Source organism: Poecilia reticulata, chromosome 1, assembly GCF_904066995.2.
Source record: "Poecilia reticulata chromosome 1, P_reticulata-male-v2, whole genome shotgun sequence".
NCBI lineage: Eukaryota > Metazoa > Chordata > Actinopteri > Cyprinodontiformes > Poeciliidae > Poecilia > Poecilia reticulata.
In genome coordinates this window covers 34,066,559-34,088,099 of record NC_088830.1, presented here as the reverse complement: position 1 = coordinate 34,088,099, position 21,541 = coordinate 34,066,559, and the positions used below count along the sequence as shown (strand labels likewise).

At 52.2% G+C, this 21,541-nt stretch overlaps 3 protein-coding genes across 15 annotated transcripts; 1 reads left to right on the top strand and 2 right to left on the bottom strand.

Moving 5' to 3' along the window:
- The first annotated feature begins 272 nt into the window (after window positions 1-272).
- esf1 (ESF1 nucleolar pre-rRNA processing protein) lies at window positions 273-10,404 on the top strand. 3 transcript variants are annotated; one of them, XM_081611962.1, is made up of 15 exons: window positions 403-600; window positions 1,387-1,800; window positions 2,012-2,253; window positions 3,356-3,469; window positions 3,615-3,724; window positions 4,464-4,616; window positions 4,702-4,816; window positions 7,704-7,857; window positions 7,928-8,074; window positions 8,146-8,273; window positions 8,349-8,436; window positions 8,709-8,791; window positions 8,905-9,060; window positions 9,889-10,057; window positions 10,112-10,404. In XM_081611962.1, exons 1-15 carry the CDS (start codon window positions 570-572, stop codon window positions 10,252-10,254), a joined length of 2,247 nt encoding a protein of 748 aa, XP_081468088.1. In that variant the 5' UTR covers window positions 403-569; the 3' UTR covers window positions 10,255-10,404. The 3 variants fall into 3 exon arrangements, with proteins under 3 accessions (XP_008419691.2, XP_081468088.1, XP_008419683.2); XM_008421469.3 differs by lacking the exon at window positions 403-600 and adding an exon at window positions 273-383 and having other exon boundaries at window positions 9,889-10,404; XM_008421461.3 differs by having other exon boundaries at window positions 9,889-10,404.
- A 301-nt stretch (window positions 10,405-10,705) lies between these two features.
- On the bottom strand, window positions 10,706-16,337 carry acaa1 (acetyl-CoA acyltransferase 1). Of its 9 annotated transcripts, none has more exons than XM_081611987.1 (15): window positions 15,896-16,335; window positions 14,349-14,442; window positions 14,216-14,273; window positions 14,035-14,114; window positions 13,913-13,955; window positions 13,692-13,790; window positions 13,373-13,453; window positions 13,055-13,245; window positions 12,811-12,990; window positions 12,683-12,738; window positions 11,839-11,984; window positions 11,658-11,759; window positions 11,514-11,575; window positions 10,982-11,113; window positions 10,706-10,882 (listed from the first exon to the last, which is right to left on the bottom strand). In XM_081611987.1, the coding sequence occupies exons 1-12, from the start codon at window positions 16,223-16,225 to the stop codon at window positions 11,684-11,686; spliced, it is 1,434 nt and encodes a 477-aa protein (XP_081468113.1). In that variant the 5' UTR covers window positions 16,226-16,335; the 3' UTR covers window positions 10,706-10,882; window positions 10,982-11,113; window positions 11,514-11,575; window positions 11,658-11,683. The 9 variants fall into 9 exon arrangements, with proteins under 9 accessions (XP_081468113.1, XP_081468118.1, XP_081468102.1 ...); XM_081611992.1 differs by having other exon boundaries at window positions 10,706-10,997; window positions 11,048-11,113; XM_081611976.1 differs by having other exon boundaries at window positions 10,706-11,130.
- A 578-nt stretch (window positions 16,338-16,915) lies between these two features.
- LOC103472121 (BTB/POZ domain-containing protein 3) lies at window positions 16,916-21,541 on the bottom strand. 3 transcript variants are annotated; one of them, XM_008421513.3, is made up of 4 exons: window positions 20,697-21,541; window positions 19,395-19,485; window positions 19,004-19,122; window positions 16,916-18,935 (listed from the first exon to the last, which is right to left on the bottom strand). In XM_008421513.3, exons 1-4 carry the CDS (start codon window positions 20,849-20,851, stop codon window positions 17,903-17,905), a joined length of 1,398 nt encoding a protein of 465 aa, XP_008419735.2. In that variant the 5' UTR covers window positions 20,852-21,541; the 3' UTR covers window positions 16,916-17,902. The 3 variants fall into 3 exon arrangements, with proteins under 3 accessions (XP_008419735.2, XP_008419745.1, XP_081468167.1); XM_008421523.3 differs by having other exon boundaries at window positions 20,722-20,853; XM_081612041.1 differs by lacking the exon at window positions 20,697-21,541 and adding an exon at window positions 20,417-20,640.

Genomic DNA, 21,541 nt, shown 5'->3' with positions numbered 1-21,541 from the left:
CATGACTGTTTGAACTGTTTTATATTTTCCCCCCAAAAACAAAATGAATCATCAAGTTTTTATCACGCAGTTGGTAATAATATAATAAAACTGGCTCGTTTTGTCATGTTATGCAAATTAAATGCAATTAAAAGTATTTTTTACCTTTCAACATATTTACTGGTTAATTAAAGTTTTATTTAGAAACATAAAAACGTTTATGTGAGTTTATTTTCTGATTATTTCATGAACTAAAGCATAAATGATTTGGATCATAAAATGTGAACGTTCACCGAGTGATCCGCGGTTCGCGCTGTTTGTACCTCAGCTCGCGCCGTACTGAGTCAGAGGCCCAAGGAGCAGAGTGCATGCTGGGAAAACACGTGTGAGGAGGATCAGAGAAGGTAACTTTTCATTTTAATTCCAGCCGCTGGTTCTGGTTCTGGTTCTGGTCGGACCTGCTAAGCCTCTTCTTTCTCTGGGTTTTAAACGAACCGGTCCGGTTCGGTATCAGACTTTAGTTGGTCTCATATTTGGACCGAACTCCTCTGATCCATAAGATGTTCCGATGATCGGCTCGGTGGTTCTTGATGTTTCTGCTGCTCATAAACGGGCCCAAAGGTTCGGTTCGTTACATTCACCAAATAAAAACCAGCGAATTTCCCACCGGTTCGGTTCTGATCAGATCAGCTGCAGTGGAGGTCAAAGGTCAGAGGTGTATTCATTTGGAAGAAGATCCACAGACATCAGAACGGATGAAATATGTTGAGGATCTGCAGTAGCAGTCAGTCCTGCACCGAATCAGAAAAGGCCTCTGACTGAAGAAGCTTCTGTTTGACCGTCATGACATGCTAACATGCTAACAGCTCAGTCATGACATGCTAACATGCTAACAGCTCAGACATGACATGCTAACAGCTCAGTCATGACATGCTAACAGCTCAGTCATGACATGCTAACAGCTCAGTCATGACATGCTAACATGCTAACAGCTCAGTCATGACATGCTAACATGCTAACAGCTCAGTCATGACATGCTAACATGCTAACAGCTCAGTGTCTGCTGAGGAGAGATGATACTCCACAGTAACGTACTGATGGCTCCATCAGCTGTTAGCTAGCTCTGCTAATCCGCCTCCTTTGCTTTTGCTGCTCCTCTTTCAGTCTGTCTGGTCGTTTGGTTAGAAGGACGTCAGATTCGGGGATGTGATCCTCTGAACTTCCTCCTTCAGGTTTTATTTGAGCTTTTCAGATGCTAATCAGCTGATCCCAGGTGCAAAAACTACACCTGGTTGCCGTGGTTACCCAACATAAAAGCAACAGCAAGATTAGAGCAGCAGGAAGGAAGTTTTCTCAACCAGCTGAAGGTTCTCCAGCTTTACCTGCAGTTCTGCTCCTGTCCTGCAGGTGGCGCTGTGCTCTCCCCCAACATGTCGTCCAGGAAGAAGCAGGGCGACGATGAGCGGTTCTGCCGGGTCCAGAAGGACCCCAGGTTCTGGGAAATGCCAGAGAAAGAACGCAAAGTCAAGATCGACAAACGTTTCCAGTCCATGTTCCACGACCGGCGCTTCCAGACGAAGCAGACGGTGGACAAGAGAGGACGACCCGTCCAGCTGTCCACTGCCGCCGACCTGAGGCGCTTCTACCAGCTGGAGGAGGAGGATGAAGAGGAGGGTGAAGAGGAGGAGGAGGATGAAGAGGATGAAGAGGAGGAGGATAAACAGGAGGAGGATGAAGAGGAGGATAAACAGGAGGAGGAGGTTCCTGTCCAGGGACAGAAGAAGCAGCGTCTTGGACGAGGAAGCAGAGCAGCAGAAAAAGGTCAGAGTTATTTTTTGTTTTCACATCAGTTTATTTCTGAGACGTTTTCATAACTAATATCGTCTCCAGGGGAAAAAATCATCTCAGTCAAACGAACGTTGAGCTCAATCGACTCATGAAGTCAGACATGAACTTTTATTTCCTCTTGTTTAGTTATGTTCTAAAGAATGACAGCTACAGCTAACCGAGTTAGCATTCATGTCTTCCTCAGATGATGAAGAGGTGGAGCATCAGTCAGGAGATGATGATGATGATGATGATGATGATGATGAGTCTGGTCTGGACTCTGAGGATGACAGCGGACCGGATCTGGCCAGAGGAAAAGGAAACATGGAGACCAGCTCTGATGAAGACGAGGATGATGATGATGTGGACGACATCCTGAGGAAGGAGGAAGAGCAGATCGAACACGACTGGGGGGAGCTCTGCAGAGACGCTCCGCGGAGCGAGCAGGTGAGGCGGCGCGGAGCGAGGTCCTAGGGAGGTCCTAACGAGGTCCTAGCGAGGTCCTAATGAGGTCCTAATGAGGTCCTAGCGAGGTCCTAACGAGGTCCTAGCGAGGTCCTAGCGAGGTCCTAGCGAGGTCCTAACGAGGTCCTAGCGAGGTCCTAACGAGGTTCTAGCGAGGTCCTAACGAGGTTCTAGCGAGGTCCTAACGAGGTTCTAGCGAGATCCTAACAAGGTCCTAGGAGGTCCTAATGAGGTCCTAGCGAGGTCCTAGCAAGGTCTTAATGAGGTCCTAGTGAGGTCTTAACGAGGTCCTAACGAGGTCCTAGTGAGGTCCTAGTGAGGTCCTAACGAGGTCCTAGCGAGGTCCTAGTGAGGTCCTAACGAGGTTCTAGCGAGGTCCTAACGAGGTTCTAGCGAGATCCTAACAAGGTCCTAGGAGGTCCTAATGAGGTCCTAGCGAGGTCCTAGCAAGGTCTTAATGAGGTCCTAGTGAGGTCTTAACGAGGTCCTAACGAGGTCCTAGTGAGGTCCTAGCGAGATCCTAATGAGGTCCTAGCGAGGTCCTAACGAGGTCCTAACGAGGTCCTAGCGAGGTCCTAGTGAGGTCCTAGCGAGGTCCTAACGAGGTCCTAATGAGGTCCTAGCGAGGTCCTAGTGAGGTCCTAACGAGGTCCTAGTGAGGTCCTAGTGAGGTCCTAGCGAGGTCCTAACGAGGTCCTAGTGAGGTCCTAACGAGGTCCTAGCGAGGTCCTAGTGAGGTCCTAACGAGGTCCTAGTGAGGTCCTAGTGAGGTCCTAGCGAGGTCCTAGTGAGGTCCTAGCGAGGTCCTAGTGAGGTCCTAGCGAGGTCCTAACGAGGTCCTAGTGAGGTCCTAGCGAGGTCCTAGTGAGGTCCTAACGAGGTCCTAGTGAGGTCCTAGTGAGGTCCTAGTGAGGTCCTAACGAGGTCCTAACGAGGTCCTAGTGAGGTCCTAGTGAGGTCCTAGCGAGGTCCTAGTGAGGTCCTAGCGAGGTCCTAGTGAGGTCCTAACGAGGTCCTAGTGAGGTCCTAGTGAGGTCCTAGTGAGGTCCTAGTGAGGTCCTAACGAGGTCTTAACGTCTTCCAGGTTTCTGCTCGGCTCGCCGTCTGTAACATGGACTGGGATCGCCTGAAGGCCAAAGATCTGCTGGCTCTGTTCAGCTCCTTCGTGCCTAAAGGGGGCGCTGTGCTGTCTGTGAAGGTAACTGCCTGAGAGACGAGACCCAGGGTTCATCTGCTCTCTGAAGCCACCATGTTGGATCAACGATCTGATTTTATTCTGAACCAAACCAGATTGGCCTGTTTGTCCAGAGTAACAGCAGTGCATTGTGGGTATTGTTGTCCAGATTTTCCCGTCAGAGTTTGGGAAGGAGAGGCGGAAGGTGGAGGAGACGCAGGGACCGCCGGAGCTGAAGGCGTTGCCGGACGATTCGGAGAACGAGACGGAGGAAGACAGGTGACCTGGGAGCTTCCTGCTGCTGCGCTGCCCCCTGCTGGACGGTCTGCAGCTCATCTGCTGTCAGTGCGGAGGATCCTGCTGTTAGCCGCAGAGGTTCTGCTGTTAGCCGGCAGACGTTCTGTTGTTAGCCGCAGAGGTTCTGCTGTTAGCCGCAGAGGTTCTGCTGTTAGCCGGCAGACGTTCTGCTGTTAGCCGGCAGACGTTCTGCTGTTAGCCGGCAGACGTTCTGCTGTTAGCCGCAGAGGTTCTGCTGTTAGCCGCAGAGGTTCTGCTGTTAGCCGCAGAGGTTCTGCTGTTAGCCGGCAGACGTTCTGCTGTTAGCCGGCAGACGTTCTGTTGTTAGCCGCAGAGGTTCTGCTGTTAGCCGCAGAGGTTCTGCTGTTAGCCGCAGAGGTTCTGCTGTTAGCCGCAGAGGTTCTGCTGTTAGCCGCAGACGTTCTGCTGTTAGCCGCAGAGGTTCTGCTGTTAGCTGCAGAGGTTCTGCTGTTAGCCGGCAGACGTTCTGCTGTTAGCCGGCAGACGTTCTGCTGTTAGCCGGCAGACGTTCTGCTATTAGCCGCAGAGGTTCTGCTGTTAGCCGCAGAGGTTCTGCTGTTAGCCGGCAGACGTTCTGCTGTTAGCCGGCAGACGTTCTGCTGTTAGCCGGCAGACGTTCTGCTGTTAGCCGCAGAGGTTCTGCTGTTAGCCGCAGAGGTTCTGGGTCCAGATGCTTCAGTGGTTCTGTTGCTCCTCTCAGGGTCTACAAAGAGAAGCTGCGGGATTATCAGTTCAAGCGTCTCAAGTATTTCTACGCCGTGGTGGAATGCGACTCTGTGGAGACGGCGGCGAAGATCTACGAGGAATGCGACGGCTTCGAATACGAGAGCAGCTGCTCGGTTCTGGACCTCCGGTAGGATGACGAGTTCAAACGACCCGACCCGGGTTTCGTTTAGTAACGAAACCCGGGTCGTTTCTAAGTTTCTTTCACTCAACAGTTTTGTTCCTGACGACGTGACATTTGACGAGGAGCCCAGAGACGTGGCGACGGACGTCAACCTGATGGCGTACACGCCCAAGATGTTCACCTCGGCTGCTGTCGCCTCCTCCAAGGTCAGAACCGGGACCAGAAAACCCGTTTCATAGTGCAAATGAGCAGACTCTCCATCTCTGAAGTCAGTTCATAAGCTAAAGCTTCAGACCAGAGCAGCTGGTTCTGGTCCGGTCCGGTTCCTGAGAATGAATCAGACACTGTGGTAAAACACATGAACGTACTGCTGAAGTTCATCCATTTTGTTTGCTTTACAATCAGTGGTTTAAATCGCTTCCGATGGGCTCACCACCTGTCCGAGGGGTCAAAGGGGGGTGCATTATGCTATGGGCGGCAGCCGAGGGAGGGGACCCTGGCGGTCTGATCCTCGGCTGCAGAAGCTCTTGGGACGTGGAACGTCACCTCTCTGGTGGGGAAGGAACCGGAGCTAGTGTGCGAGGCTGAGAGGTTCCGGCTAGAAATAGTCGGCCTCACCTCGACACATGGCTCTGGTTCTGGAACCAGTCTCCTTGAGAGGGGCTGGACGTACTTCCACTCTGGAGTTGCCCACGGTGAGAGGCGCCGGGCTGGAGTGGGCATACTTGTTGCCCCCCATCTTGGCGCCTGTACGTTGGGGTTCACCCCGGTGAACGAGAGGGTAGCCTCCCTCCGCCTACGGGTGGGGGGACGGGTTCTGACTGTTGTTTGTGCTTATGGGCCGAACGGCAGTTCAGATTACCCACCCTTCTTGGAGTCCTTAGAGGGGGTACTGGAGAGTGCCCCTCCTGGGGACTCCCTTGTTCTACTGGGGGACTTCAACGCTCACGTGGGCAATGACAGTGAGACCTGGAGGGGCGTGGTTGGGAGGAACGGCCCCCCCGATCTGAACCCAAGTGGTGTTCTGTTGTTGGACTTCTGTGCTCGTCACGGATTGTCCATCACGAACACCATGTTCAGGCATAAGGGTGTCCATATGTGCACTTGGCACCAGGACGCCCTAGGCCGCAGTTCGATGATTGACTTTGTCATCGTCTCATCGGATCTGCGGCCGTATGTCTTGGACACTCGGGTGAAGAGAGGTGACGAGCTGTCCACTGACCACTACCTGGTGGTGAGTTGGCTCCGGTGGAGGGGGAGGAAGCCGGTCAGACCTGGCAGGCCCAAACGTGTAGTGAGGGTCTGCTGGGAACGTCTGGCGGAGTGCCCTGTGAGACGGAGCTTCAACTCTCATCTCCGGCAGAACTTCGAACACGTTCCGGGGGAGGTGGGGGACATGAGTCTGAGTGGACCATGTTCCGTACCTCCATTGCCGAGGCGGCCTATCGGAGCTGCGGCCGCAAGGTTGTTGGTGCCTGTCGCGGCGGCAACCCTCGAACTCGTTGGTGGACACCTTCGGTGAGGGATGCTGTCAAGCTGAAGAAGGAGTCCTACCGGGCCTTTTTGGCCTGTGGGACTCCAGAAGCAGCTGATGGGTACCGGCGGGCGAAACGGCATGCGGCTCGGGTTGTCGCTGAGGCAAAAACTCGGGCGTGGGAGGAGTTTGGAGAGGCCATGGAGACAGACTTCCGTACGGCTTCGAGGCGATTCTGGTCCACCATCCGGCGTCTCAGGAGGGGGAAGCAGTGCAGCACCAACACTGTTTATAGTGGGGATGGTGCGCTGCTGACCTCAACTCGGGACGTTGTGGGCCGGTGGGCGGAATACTTCGAAGACCTCCTCAATCCCACCAACATGCCTTCTGTTGAGGAAGCTGAGCCTGGGGACTCTGGGTTGGGCTCTCCAATCTCTGGGGACGAGGTCGCCGAGGTGGTCAAAAAGCTCCTCGGTGGCAGGGCCCCGGGGTGGCAGGGCCCTGGGAGTGGATGAGAACAGCCCAGAGTTCCTTAAGGCTCTGGATGTTGCGGGGTTGTGTTGGCTAACGCGACTCTGCAATATCGCATGGACATCGGGGGCAGTTCCCCTGGACTGGCAGACTGGGGTGGTGGTCCCCCTGTTCAAAAAGGGGGACCGGAGGGTGTGCTCCAATTACAGGGGGGTCACACTCTTAAGCCTCCCTGGTAAGGTCTATTCAGGGGTCCTGGAGAGGAGGATCCGTCGGATAGTCGAACCTCGGATTCAGGAAGAGCAGAGTGGTTCTGGTTCTGGTCGTGGAACACTGGACCAGCTCTACACCCTCAGCAGGTCCTGGAGGGTTCTGGGAGTTCGCCCAACCAGTCTACAGGTGTTTTGTGGACTTGGAGAAGGCGTTCGACCGTGTCCCTCGGGGGGCCTTGTGGGGGGTTCTCCGGGAGTATGGGGTACCGGGCCCTTTGATACAGGCTGTCAGGTCCCTGTATGACCGGTGTCAGAGTCTGGTCCGCATTGCCGGCAGTAAGTCGGGCTCCTTTCCGGTGAGAGTTGGACTCCGCCAAGGCTGCCCTTTGTCACCGATTCTGTTCATTACTTTCATTTTTACCGGTCGATCTACGTTCCCACCCTCATCTATGGTCATGAGCTTTGGGTCATGACCGAAAGAACGAGATCACGGGTACAAGCGGCCGAAATGGGTTTCCTCCTCCGCAGGGTGGCTGGGCTCTCCCTTAGAGAGAGAAGCTCGGTCATCCGGGAGGGACTCAGAGTAGAGCCGCTGCTCCTCCACGTCGAGAGGAGCCAGTTGAGGCTCGGGCATCTGGTCAGGATGCCTCCTGGACGCCTCCCTGGTGAGGAGTTCAGGTCCCACCGGGAGGAGGGGAGACCCAGGACACGCTGGAGGCACGATGTCTCTCTATGGCCTGGGAACGCCTTGGGGTTCCTGGAGGACCTGGAAGAGGCTGGGGAGGGAAGTCTGGGCCTCCTGAGGCTGCTGCCTGGATGGATGGATGGGTTTAATTCGCAAATTGAAAGTTTAGGGTGGAATAAATGATGATTATTATTCTAATGAATATTAATGAGATGATCTGATCATGCTTGGATCTTTTCTGGACCAATCAGGTGCAGCTGACGTGGGACGAGACGGACCACGAGCGCGTGACGGCTCTGAACAGGAAGTTCACCAAACAGGAGCTGCTGGACCTGGACTTTAAGGCCTACCTGGCCTCCTCCAGTGAGGAAGACGAAGACGAAGAGCAGGAGGAGGCAGGTGGAGGTGAGGATCCAGAAAAGTTTTCTGGTGCTTTAAGGAGACGAAGTTGTGCTGAGTCGTTTGTTTCAAACAGAAGAGCCGATTGGAGAGGAGGTGGAGGAGAAGCAGAAGAAGAGGAGCGAGGAGCAGATGAGTAAATACCGGGAGCTGCTGAAGAGCATCCAGAGCAAAGAGAAGAGGCAGCAGGGGGACATGGAGATGGAGATCAGCTGGGTTCCAGGTACCAGGAGGAGCCGCCTGCAGCCGCTGGGCCGACCCGACGGCAGAGCGGCTCATTGTCCTCCTCCTCAGGTCTGAAGGAAACGACGGAGCGGCTGGTGAAGAAGAAGCTGGAGGCCAAGGACCAGCTGACGCCCTGGGAGGAGTTTCTGCAGAAGAAGAAGGAGAAGAAGAAGCAGAAGAAAAATGAAAGAAAGCAGGTGAGTGGCGCCTCCTCCTGGCAGAGCTCTGAACTGCAGGTGGCAGTGATTCTAACGTGACTTTTTCTCCGTCAGGGAGCCGAAGAAGAACTCAGTGACGATGAGCTTCCTCCTGATGTCGACCTCAGCGACCCGTTCTTCTCAGACGAGCTCGGAGCATCAGGTGACGTTCCCCGCAGGACGCTCAGTTACCACGGTGACGGGTAACCGTGGTAACCGAGTTAACAGCCGGTCACGGCGCTGACGTCTCTCCTTGTGGCTGGCAGAGAGCGATCCAGTCAGTAACCCCAAATCGACCCGGCAGCAACAAACATGGACAGAAACATCCAGATATTTAAAGCTGCATTTTGAATCAAACTTACTGCAGTTTGTTTTAAATTCAGTGAAAATCTTTTGTGCTCGTCTTTATGACGTGACCCCCGTTTTATGTTTCAGACATGAAGAAGAAACAGAAGAAGAAGAAACAGGAGGAAGAGCAGATTACGGCCGAGGAGGAAGAGGAGCGGCAGAAACAGAAGGTGCAGAGTGATTCCCAGAGTGATTCCCAGAGTGATTCCCAGAGTGATTCCCAGAGTGATTCCCAGCCGGATCGTCCTCCGACTCCCAGTCTCATCCGTCTGCTTGCTTCCAGGCCCAGATGGCTCTGCTGATGGAGGATGACGATGATGAAGCCAAACACAGACACTTCAACTACGACAAGATCGTAGAGCAGCAGAACCTGAGCAGGAGGAAGAGGAAGAAGCTGCTGAGGAAGGGCGAAGCGCCGCTGGAGGACGACGGCTTCCAGGTGAGACCTTTTTCCTGAGGCAGGTGATTCCCACACCGGCCTGACGGGGGCAGCGTTGCTTCTACACCCGGACAGGCCGGCCACCGCTAACTAAGAGCTAGCTTCGCTAACATTAGTTCTGCTAATGCTAAGGCGCTAACTTCAAACACTTTAACTTGTTCCTGTTTCTGGTTTTAGATAAAGTTATTACAGGAAAAGAGAGGAAACTCACTTCAAAATAAGAGCATGGATATAAACGTCTAACCACTAGAAAAATGTCTATAACCAAAACTAAAAAACAGACATTAAACTTTATTTATGAAACTTTTAGAATGAGCTGTTTAGAAATGATCTGGAAGCTAAGTACGCTAAATATTTTCAAAGTTAGCAAAAATGCTAAAGTGTTACGCTAAAACTTAGCTTTACCATTAGCACACTGGCTGAAGTTTTCCCATCTTTATAGATCCATTTATCTCATAAGTCTGACTGCATTGTTAATTTTACTGAGACAAAACAATAATTAGTAACAATGTACTGAATTAACCAAATACTAGTTTTAGTTTTATAAAGATATAATTAAATATTTAAATTATAACAGTTTTAAAGTACTTGTTAATTTAGCTTTTTGTTTTGTGTTCTTTAATAACAGTTATTATTTAATTATGTATTTATTTGTTAAATTTGTATTTGTATTTCTTAAAAATAACAAAAACCTTATAGACTCACAAAAGCTATTAAAAGTTAGCATTGAAATATTAGAAATGAGTGGCAGGTTCAGCCCTCCGTAGGTCAGTCGGTGGCAGGTTCAGCCCTCCGTAGCTCAGTTGATGATGCCGTCTCTGTCTCCAGGTGGACGTCTCTGACCCGCGCTTCCAGGCCGTCTTCACCTCCCACCTGTTCAACCTGGACCCGTCCCACCCCGGCTTCAGGAACACCAGAGCCACGCGGAGCATCCTGGAGGAGAAGCAGCGCCGCCGCCACCGCGCCACGGAGCCTGGCAGACAGGAGGGGGCGGAGCCTGGCGGCAGACAGGAGGGGGCGGAGCCTGGCGGCAGACAGGAGGGGGCGGAGCCTGGCGGCAGACAGGAAGCAGCCGGAACTGAACGGGATTCGGACTCGAAGGCGGCGATGGATCCGAGTCTGTCGCTGCTCGTTAAATCCATTAAGAGCAAAACGGAGCGATTCCAGGCCCGGAAAAAACGGAGGGTGACCTAATTCCTCCTGAAAACGGACCCACTTCCTGGTTCTGATCGGCCCGGTTCTGATCTGGACAGCAGACGGAATCTGAGCCGTTTTGAATGTTTTATTATTAAATCTTTCATCTCAAACTGAATCATTATTTCCTATTAAAAAATGTTAAAAGTTCTGACGGTCATTGAACTCATCATTTGGGTTCAACAGGAAGCAGTGTCACAATAAAAGCCTCCAAAGAGAAGCTTTTATTGTGATCATTAAATATTTTGACAGCAGCAGCAGGAGCCCTGATTGGCTGGATTTAACCACTGGAGTTCTGCTGGGACGGGCTCTGACCAGAACCAGAACCGTTTGGGTCGGCCCAGCTGAACATGAGGAACGTTGTGTCAAATTTGAGGCTCGGGGGCCAAATCTGGCCCGCCAAAACTTTTCATGAGGCCCTTGAGGAAACAAACAACCTTAATATCACAGCTGCTGTTTGATCAAATCTGTTTTTATCTTTATTACATCATCAGGAGGAAACGACATTATTTCATAACGAGGTGAAACAGTTCATATTTTATCAGTTTGTCATCAGCTGGTTTTATCAAGACATTCTGCCTGAACCGGCCCTTTAAGGGGATCTGCATGAAAATATGGAGAAATCAGCCTGGAGGGACAATCAGCCTGGAGGTCAATCAGCCTGGAGGGACAATCAGTCTGGAGGACAATCAGTCTGGAGGTCAATCAGCCTGGAGGGACAATCAGCCTGGAGGACAATCAGCCTGGAGGGACAATCAGTCTGGAGGACAATCAGCCTGGAGGGACAATCAGCCTGGAGGACAATCAGCCTGGAGGGACAATCAGTCTGGAGGGACAATCAGTCTGGAGGACAATCAGTCTGGAGGGACAATCAGTCTGGAGGGACAATCAGTCTGGAGGACAATCAGCCTGGAGGGACAATCAGTCTGGAGGGACAATCAGTCTGGAGGTCAATCAGCCTGGAGGGACAATCAGTCTGGAGGTCAATCAGCCTGGAGGGACAATCAGCCTGGAGGGACAATCAGCCTGGAGGGACAATCAGTCTGGAGGACAATCAGCCTGGAGGGACAATCAGCCTGGAGGGACAATCAGCCTGGAGGGACAATCAGCCTGGAGGACAATCAGCCTGGAGGGACAATCAGTCTGGAGGACAATCAGTCTGGAGGACAATCAGCCTGGAGGGACAATCAGCCTGGAGGGACAATCAGCCTGGAGGACAATCAGCCTGGAGGGACAATCAGTCTGGAGGGACAATCAGCCTGGAGGGACCTGGTCCTCCTCGGCTGCCGCATTCCAGTCGGATCGTCATCAGCAGGTCAGACTTGAACATCGGACAGAAACAAATCAGTTTTCCGGAATCGCTCCGATTAAACTGGAATCACTGGGAACGTTCCGGGTCGAACCTGTCGGATCCGTCTGAAACGGGTCGCTACGGCCCGGGGAACTCGAACACGGCGGCAGCTCCCATCCCGGTCCCGATGCACATGGAGACGACTCCGAACGCCCTGAGAGAGAGAGAGAGAGCGGAACCGGGTCAGAACCCGGCCCGACCCGGTTCTGCTGCAGCGGCTGAACCGGACCCACCTCCTGCCTCGGCGCCGCAGCTCGTTCAGCAGCGTCACTACCTGCCGGGCGCCGGTGCAGCCCAGAGGGTGACCCAGCGCGATGGCGCCCCCTAAAGGATTCACCTTCTCTGGAGGAAGAGCGAGATGCTGAACGCAGAACACGGCCTGGAGAGAGAGAGAGAGAGAGAGAGAGAGAGAGAGAGAGAGGGAGAGAGAGAGAGAGAGAGAGAGAGAGAGAGAGAGTTAACACACACACCTGGAGAGAGAGAAAGAGAGAGAGAGAGAGAGAGAGAGAGAGAGAGAGAGTTAACACACACACCTGGAGAGAGAGAAAGAGAGAGAGAGAGAGAGAGAGAGAGAGAGAGAGTTAACACACACACACACCTGGAGAGAGAGAGAGAGAGAGAGGGTTAACACACACACACACCTGGAGAGAGAGAGAGAGAGAGAGAGGGTTAACACACACACCTGGAGAGAGAGAGAGAGGGTTAACACACACACACCTGGAGAGAGAGAGAGAGAGAGAGAGAGAGAGAGAGAGAGAGAGAGAGTTAACACACACACACACCTGGAGAGGGAGAGAGAGAGTTAACACACACACCTGGAGAGAGAGAAAGAGAGAGAGAGAGAGAGAGTTAACACACACACCTGGAGAGAGAGAAAGAGAGAGAGAGAGATAACACACACACACACCTGGAGAGAGAGAGAGAGGGTTAACACACACACACACCTGGAGAGAGAGAGAGAGAGAGAGAGAGAGAGAGAGAGAGGGTTAACACACACACACCTGGAGAGAGAGAGAGAGGGTTAACACACACACACACCTGGAGAGAGAGAGAGAGAGAGAGAGTTAACACACACACCTGGCTGGCGAACGCCTCGTTGATCTCGAACACGTCGATGTCATTCACTTTCAGGCCTGAGGAGGAAAATGGAGGACATGTTGGTTCTGTCGGGTCGGTTCTGATCCAGAAGGTTCCGGTCGCCTCACCTGCCTGCTGCAGCGCGGCAGGGATGGCCAGCGCCGGGCCGACGCCCATCAGGTGCGGCGGGACGCCGACCACGGCGCTGCCCCGCAGCACGCCCAGAACCGGCAGACCCAGTTCCTCCACGGCGGCCCGGCGGCCCAGCAGAACCGCCGCCGCCCCGTCGCTCACCTGGCTGGAGTTTCCTGGAACAGAGCGGAGTGAGCGGCGCCGGCCAGGAGAAGGCGCTGCGGGTCGGGCGGTTCTGACCTGCCGTGGTGGTTCCGTCGGGTTTGAAGGCGGGTCGGAGCCGGGCCAGGTCCTCCAGGGTCGTTCCCGCCCGGATTCCCTCGTCCTTCCGGACCTCCAGCCGCCGCTCCCGGCCCGACTCGTCCCGGACCGTGACGGAGACGGGAACGATCTCCTGGTCGAACCGCCCCGAGTCCCGGGCCCGGGCCGCCCTGCGGGGACACACGGGTCAGCGCCGGCCCGGACGGGACCAGACCCGGAGCTGCAGGGAACACTGGGAAGACTGGGAAGACTGGGAACCAGAGGAAGGACAAAAAGCTGCAGAGCTAAAGAACAAACTTGATCTGCGAGTCGAGAGCGAAGGCGTCCTGCTGCTGCCGGGAAACTCGGAACCGCTCAGCGACGTTCTCCGACGTCACGCTGGGGAGACGGAAAACACGGAATGACATCAACGTTCCAGTTCTGGAGCCAATCAGATCGATGCTGGTAAATATCCTGGTCTGCTCCGTGACCTTCAGTGGTTTTTGAAGGTCACTCATGCTGAGTTTTTCTGCTGACAGATCAACTTCATGATGCTGCAGCCATAATTCCTGCAGAATTGATTATTGATCGGTTGATCGGTTATTGGATCGGTTGGCTCCGCCTCGCCTCCTCTCACCCCATGGGGATCAGGCAGTCCCTCGCCTTGGCGTTGGCCGACAGTCCGGAGCTCAGATCTCCTGGATCCCCCATGGATCGGAGCGACATGCTCTCCACTCTGAAACACAGCAGGCCAGAGGTCAGAGGTCGGGATGATCCTGGAACGGGTCTCTGAACGTCTGGAGAACTGTTCTTCAGGAGAACTTTGAACGGGAAGAGAAGGACACTTCAGGAACTCACCCGCAGGCCAGGCCCAGCTGGATGGATCCGCTCCGGATGGATCCTGAGAAACAGAACAACCGGGTCAGACTGGGCCGGCGACCCGGAGGAACGGGGTCAGGTGAGGTCAGGCGAGGCGTTACCTGCGATGTTGAGCAGCGCCTGCAGGCCAGAGGAACATTGCCTGTTCACCGTGTAAACCGGAACCTTCTCTGGAAAACCGCTGCAACCACAACAGATGTTAGAACCTCCAGGCCCCGCCCCTTCAGAAGCCCCGCCCCTTTAAAGGCCTCAACATGCTGACCTCTGAACCCTGACCCTGACCTGAGGAAGTGAGCCACTCGGGCCATCAGCGCTCCGGCTCCAGGCTGCAGAACGTTTCCTGCAGACAGAAAGCCTCTTAGCAGGATCAGAGGACGATGGCGCCCCTTCAGGCCAGGCGGGGTATTACACTCACCCACACAGACGTCCCCCAGCTGGTCCGGGGACAGTCCCACGTCCTCCAGGACGGCCGTCATCACGGCGCTCAGCAGCTCGTCCGGCGTGGTGTCCTGCAGGAAGACGGTTTGTTAGCATGCGGTTAGCATGAGGCCCCTCCGGGCCTCCGTACCGTCCAGCCTGGACAGCAGCGGTTGGACAAAGTCCCAGTTCAAACCAGTATGAATCTGCTTCAGATTAAAAACTGGCACATTTAATCCCAGTCTGCTTCTAAAGAAAACCAGGATGTTACTGGGATTAGCCCCAGTTAGCCCAGTGGATCAAAGTTATTCACTTAGAAAACCGTTATAATAATAATCACAGACTTTATTTCCAACAGCCTTAATATCTTTAAGCTTTAATCATCTTCAGTCTCTTTCTATGAAATCCGTTTGACTTTAATAAATCTGGAAACATGTCATCTACACCAGTGTGTTTCAGCCACTGTGCCGTGGAAATCATCCAATTTCTCCTCCCGTATTTTCCGGACTATAAGCTGCTGCTTCTTTCCTACACTTTGAACATGCGGCTTTTCTGTGGATTCTTCTTCGACCACCAGGGGGCTCTCTAGCAGGAAGTGAATCATTAGAAGTCAAAATTGGAAATCAAAGAAGAACGGCTTATTTTCATTTAGAACAACCACATGCTAGCAGCCATGCTAGCAGCAGGCAAACGGAGAAATGTTTTCAAACTCGTATGATGCAGCTTCTAAGTTGAGGAGTATCGATCTGGAGGGAAATAAAGCCGCTGCACGTGAACTCAGCGTGAACAAAACCGGATATGGAGACGGAGAACTGCGTCCTTAATGTGTCCAGCAGTTATTAGGACGCAGCTCTCTGCTGCCCTCTGCTGGGTCCTTATGGGAAACCGAGAGCGGCAGAGACACCAGCGGCCTGCAGCCTGGTGCGGCTGATATATGCACGTTTCCAGGAAGGTGCGGTTTATAGTATGGTGCGCTCATAGTCCGGAAAATACGGTAATTGGTCTTAAAAGATTTTTTTGAAAACGAGTTAATCTGCAAATAACGCCATCTTTGAGTGTCTTTGCTGTAATCATGTAATGTTCTTACCACTAGATGGCAGTAGCTACAGAGCATTTTACATTAAAACAAGAGAATTAGCGTCACACACCACAGTGTTGTTGGTGTTCAGGTGTATTTTTGAAGTGGACATGTTAAGTGCAATTTGAAATAAATGTAAAATATGATAAAAATACATTTTTGTGTTTATTTGATTCCTATTCAAGACACTTTGATAAGAATGACTATATGTGTAATATAGGCGGCTACAGAGAATCTTTGTTTACGTTTTGGTTGGTGGTGCCTCGGGATTTTTTCAGTTAAAACAATGAACCTTGGATCAAAACAGGTTGAAAACACTGATCTACGCAACATCCACTTCCGCTCAGTGGGCGGAGCCCACCGCCAGGGGGCGGGGCTCGCGGCGAAACGGACAGGTCAGAACATCGGGTAAACTCGGTCAAGTCCGGTATTGTTCGGGTTCTGCTGTTTTCTCGGACCGTATCTACCTTAAAACTTCCTTTCTTGGCCTTTCCGATCGCGGTCCTCCGGCCGTGGACCACCACCACCTCGTCCTCGGGGCTGGGCGCCGCGCAGCCGCAGTCGGAGCTCCGTAGGTCGGGCAGCGGCGCCGCGGAGCCGCCGGGACTCAGGTGTCCGGAGATGAGCTTCAGCCTGTTCATAGCGCTGCTTCGGTCCACCAGGAATCCCAGAAAGTTCTGAATCCAAACAGGCAGATCAGACTTTGGACTGACTGTCTTCTTCTGACATGAGCCGTTTCGGTGCAGCAGCGCCGCCTGGTGGACCGGAAGGAGAATAACAGCTGATTGATGATTCATCGGAGAATCTGCAGCTTCAGAAATAATCTAAAAGTACAATTACTTTGAAAAAGAAAATACTTCAATACACGGAATGTTAACAGTGCAAAATATTACTGAAATTTAAACGTAAGTTGCTGTTTGATGAGCAGAAAGTTTTTAGATTTAACAAAGGAAACATATTGATCTCAAACTTTAGAGCTTCTAAGTGGAATAAAAATTATAGCAAATGAATTTTTGTGCAGTTTAAAAGGTTTCCTGCAGTTTTCATCCCATCAAATGTAACAATAAAATATTTCACTCAGAAAAAAACTCATGTTCACGTAAACGTCTCAAAGTTCAGGTAAAATGTACTTAATTACACCTTAACCAAGTAACTAATTACTAGTTGCGTTCCTCCAGCTCCAGATCAGTGAAGCGGATGTTGGTCTACAGAACCGGTTCTGAATGGTCAGAACATCTGACAGAACTTTGGCGTCTCCTCGGATCCGACAAGCTTCCCGTTTGCAGCAGCAGCTTGTCGGATCCGCAGGAATCTCCTGGTTCCCTCCAGAGATCCGGATCCACGAGCTTCCTGGATCCTCCAGAACCTTCAGAGACCAGACTGCTGGACCCGCTCACCTCAGGTCCAGAACCAGAACCTCTGCTGAATTCTTCATGTCTGCAGTTTATTTCTGCAACATTTTCTTCAGGAAAAACGCAGCAAACGGAAACTTTTAAAACTTTTTATTATTTCATCACATGAGTTGATAAGGCCACCGAGTTTCACCAGGATGGAGGCGCAAAAAACACCAGACAGAACCTGTCTGAACCCAGTTCAACCCGGTTCCAGCTTGATTTTAAAAAGCAACGGGCTTCTGGTCCAAACGATGGCAGAACCTCATCCAGAACCTCAGGAACGTGAAGCGGTTCTGCTTCCACACCTGCAGGTAACGGCAACACCGCCACCTTCAGGCTGCAGCAGGAACTACGCCACACTCTGCAGCTTCACTAAGGCAACAAACTGAGGAGCTGCAGCCCGATCAGAACCACGACCCGGTGGTCCAGTCCGATCCAGCTGAGGTTCTGACCCGATCCCAACAGGAACTGCTCCTCTGAGAACAGGAAATGGACCGGTTCTGGAGGTGAAGCAAGCCCAAAACCCAGTGGATCAGAGCCGTTTTCTTCTAAACGACGGGTCGGAACCGACTGAAGCGACCCGCGGCTCAACGCGGATCTGAACGTTCTTCGTCTGAAATATACCCGAAAACAGTTCTGACCCGGCTGAGCAGAACTGGATCAACACGTCATTAAGGCACTAGCAGGTCCAATGGAGAGATCCGGTCGGGTTCTGCTTCATGCCCCGACCTTCCTTCAGTCCGGAACCGCCTTCAGAGATTAATAATCAATAATCTATAAATGAACTGGAGTCAAACGTCTGTGCAGCAAAACTTCACCTGAGCCGCCGAGAGAAGATAAGAGTCCAGAGGTCAGAGGTCATCAGCGTCCCAAAGCAAACGCAGCACAAAGGGGGGGCGGGGGGCAGTTTGACCTTTCATGATGTTTCAAATAATGGCGGCACAAACAGATGAAAACATGGAGCAAAGGTTTGACTCCATCTTGTCTGATGTGGTGCTGGGGGTCACCAGACCGTTAGTGTATTCATCCGCCACTGGAAGTAGTCCCCCGGCTTCCCGCCGCGGCCCGACTCGGCCCGGATCAGGCGTAGAAGATGAGTTCTGGGATCTGGCCGCCCTGGACCCCGGTCCCGTTGGTGCTGTCGGAGGAGCACTGGAACTGGAAGGTGACCTTCCCGCTCTGGACCTCCGTCATGCCCTCCTGGCCGAAGTAGCTGAGCTCGTTGCCGTCCAGAACCACGCTGGCCGTGTAGAAGGTGTCGGGCTCGATCTGGACCGGGTAGTCGAACCAGACCGGGAAGGTGCTGCTGGAGCCGTCGGAGAAGAACTTGATGACGCGCTGCGCCATGGGAACGCCCTGCCGCTTCAGCTCCATCTTGGCGCTGTACTCGGCCGAGCCGCAGCTGGAGCCGTACAGGCCGAAGCCGGCGATGAAGACGCGGCGGTCCACGGCGAACTGGATGCTGTCGCAGCGGCCGCGGTAGCGCCACTGGTTGCTGCGGTAGGCGCAGGACTGGAAGCGGTGGCAGCGCTGCGGCGCCAGCCCCTTCCGCGGCTTGGTGCAGAACAGCAGCTCCGGCTTGCGAGACGCCGTGAACCACAGGAAGATGTCGTTGGTCTCGTTGAGCGTCAGCACGCCGGACTGCGCCGCGCCGTTGGCGAAGTCCTCCAGCGCCATGGCGGGGATGCGGATCAGGTAGATGGCCTTGCCCAGCACCAGCCGCTTGTTGTCGATGGAGGGCGGCAGGTCGCGGCGCTGGCACTCGGCCTCGGCCCAGCTCAGCGCCGCCTCGAACACGACCATCTCGTTGGCGTTGAGCGTCTCCCGCCGCAGGATGCTCTCCAGCGTCTGCGCGTCGATGTCGCAGAAGCCCTCGGAGCGCAGCGCCAGCTCGGCCTGCGCGTCGATGACCTCCCAGCAGCGCTGCGTCAGGTCCGGCTCCTCGAACAGGCAGCTCTGCGACAGAAGCACGCAGGCGTTCTTGGCGCTGAGGCTCGTCTCCAGGAAGTTGACGCAGGCCCGCGCCAGGTGAGGCACGATGTACTTCTTGGCGGCGTAGAGGGTGGCGAGCACCGTGTCGGCACACAGGTCGATCTCGTCACAGTAGATGTACCTGCGGAGGAGAGGCCGGGTTAGCAGACCGGTTCTGGTTCTGAGGTCCGAACGGACAGCCGGACCTACTTCAGCATGGCCAGGAAGGACGGCGGCTCCACGTCCGGGATCCGGATCTCCTCCGCGTCCTCGGCCAGCTCGCCGTAAAACATGGCGTGGAACACGGAGCTGCCCACGGCCAGGACGTACTGCCGAGAGGAACAGCAGAACCGGAACCGGGTCAGAAGGCCCAAACTGGACCGCTACCACCAGCCAACAGAACCTGGTTTCTAAAACACTCTGCTTTAGACATAACGAGTCGCCCCCTACAGGAAACGGCTGTAACAGAATAATAATATTAATAATTCTGGTTTAAAGCTCCTCTGATGAAGAAGCAGCTTAAATACCCTAAACATTAAACATGAGATCCGGCTCTGGAGCGGATCTGTTTCTATACATCTATCTCTAGAGAACTCTCCACCTTGTGTCCAGGAACCCTCTGAGTCCCGCCCGGCGGTCCGACCACGAAGTGAACGTCCGCCATCATCTCGTTGTTGAACATGACTGAATTCCTGCAGACAGAAATATGAACCAAAACTGACGACGTTTCACAGAAATGAAGGAAACAAACCCAGAGTTTAAGGTTTTATTTTCATTTAATTTCATCCAAGTTCAATTAAAATCCAGGAAACTGACGTCTTTAGGCCTCAGTTTGGTTTGGTAGAAGGAGGTAAAACCCTGCGTTGATTATTTCTAGGATCAGGATAAAATAAAAATCATAGATTTAAAGAAAATGTAAATTTCAGGTGAAAACAAGCAGCAGATTCCAGACCTGATCTATTAAACAGACAAAATGTCGCCTCATATTTTTGCAGTTCACGGTAAAAAGCTGCTTGTGTAAATCATGGAGTGTCGTTAACATTTATTAATGTTAATTACTAATGTAGAAGTCTGAACTCCACATTAACTTTGTTTTGATTTTAGAATGATAATCAGATTTTCCAGCTCAGAGGTTTCATCTCCTCTTCACATGAATCATAACCATTTATCACAGATTTCCATAAATATTCTGATTTAATCTTCTAGCTGAAGCTGCAAACCTACAATAAATTAAAACAAACTGAATAATTTCTACCTGCATGATTTACTGTTTTCCTCTTTCTGCCAAAAACTGGATGATAAAAGTTTTCAGTTTGGTGATTTGGTTTCAGTTTTGTTTAGAGACTTTATAATTCATTTTATTTGTCATTTCTGTTGTTTTGCTTATTTAAAATGTCTTCTGGTTCCACAGTGAGTTTAGGGATGTTGATTAGAAAGTAAAGCTTATCGTGTTCCTGCACGAAGAAAATGGTCTCAAAACAACATTATTGTTGCAATAACTTCAATTTGTCTGGACATTTTATCATCCAGAGAAATTAGTTACTGTGACTGAACTATTTATCAGCAGGTCAAAACTTTACAAAGCAGAATGAAAAACGTTTTATAATAAGGAATAAAACTTACTTTGCGTTCAGTTATTTCACCATTTATTTGTTTTCTAATGTTTTATTCGTTTAATTTTGAGCATTTTGGAGTTCCATATATACTACATTTTGATGAAGACTTTCTGAGCTGGAGTCAGTTCGGTTCTGAACGGACCAGCACCGAGCCCGGAGCCCGGAGCCCGGAGCTCGGAGCCCGGAGCTCGGAGCTCGGAGCCCGGAGCCCGGAGCCCGGAGCTCGGAGCCCGGAGCTCGGAGCCCGGAGCCCGGAGCCCGGAGCCCGGAGCCCGGGCCGCTCTCACCTCTCCCGGATGGTGGGGTACAGACCCTGCCAGCTGCAGCCCGGGGCCGGGTTGTTGTTGCTCAGGTTCTGCTGCTGGAGCGAGGCGGCGGAGCTGCTGCTGCTGCTTGAGGCCGAAGACACCAGCTTCTTGGCGGGGAACAGCTCTGCTGCCATCCTCCCCCTTCAGTCACACCGGGGAACGGCTCATGGCGGCTCGGGGGCCCGAACTGACAACCGCTGTTTAAACTTGGATCAGTTCCCGAACCGAACCGAACCGAACTCCATTTAAAAGCTGCCGGACTTTAGCTCTGAGCTAGCTTTAGCCACATTAGCCTCCCAGCATCGGAGCCTAAAACATGACGTAGACTGCGAAAAAAGGAGCTAAAGCAGCGGAGCAGAGGCTCCCCGAAGGGTCATCATTCCTTAACCTTTAACCTTTGACCTCCAACCTAAAGTCCCCATCAGCGGCCGAGCAGAGTTTAGGCTCAGCTTTTGTTTACGCCGCATCAACTCCAACCAATCAGAGACCAGCTCTTCTTTGCTGACGCTATGGGCGCTTTACTGCCCCCTGCTGGAATACAGCGCAGTGGCGGCTCCATTTGTGACGCTTAAAAAGTAAATCCCATGTTTTGCTTACAATTATGTTTTTGTAAAATGTGCCAAATATTTACAACAAAGTATTTTAATTATACATTTAGATGTTTGCCATTATTAAAATATAAATGAAATGCCTTTTAAATGTTATTTTGTTCTTTAAACCTTTTTGGTGACCAACATGTTCAGGTCATGTCCCCATTGCAGCGTAATAAACTTCCTCATGAAGTTTAAACTATAATATATATATATTTATGTTTTTATTCAATA

Coding starts and splice junctions, on each gene's coding strand:
- esf1 (XM_008421461.3), top strand. CDS start 570: ATGTTTCTGCTGCTCATAAACGGGCCCAAAG. Junction 1,801..2,011: donor AAGCAGAGCAGCAGAAAAAG/GTCAGAGTTATT, acceptor TGTCTTCCTCAG/ATGATGAAGAGGTGGAGCAT. Junction 2,254..3,355: donor ACGCTCCGCGGAGCGAGCAG/GTGAGGCGGCGC, acceptor AACGTCTTCCAG/GTTTCTGCTCGGCTCGCCGT.
- acaa1 (XM_081612010.1), bottom strand. CDS start 16,225: ATGAATCATCAATCAGCTGTTATTCTCCTTCCGGTCCACCAGGCGGCG. Junction 14,274..14,348: donor GCTGGGGGACGTCTGTGTGG/GTGAGTGTAATA, acceptor TTCTGTCTGCAG/GAAACGTTCTGCAGCCTGGA. Junction 13,956..14,034: donor GGCGCTGCTCAACATCGCAG/GTAACGCCTCGC, acceptor TCTGTTTCTCAG/GATCCATCCGGAGCGGATCC.
- LOC103472121 (XM_008421513.3), bottom strand. CDS start 20,851: ATGGCAGCAGAGCTGTTCCCCGCCAAGAAGCTGGTGTCTTCGGCCTCA. Junction 19,486..20,696: donor TACCCCACCATCCGGGAGAG/GTGAGAGCGGCC, acceptor TTCTGTCTGCAG/GAATTCAGTCATGTTCAACA. Junction 19,123..19,394: donor AGAGGGTTCCTGGACACAAG/GTGGAGAGTTCT, acceptor TCCTCTCGGCAG/TACGTCCTGGCCGTGGGCAG.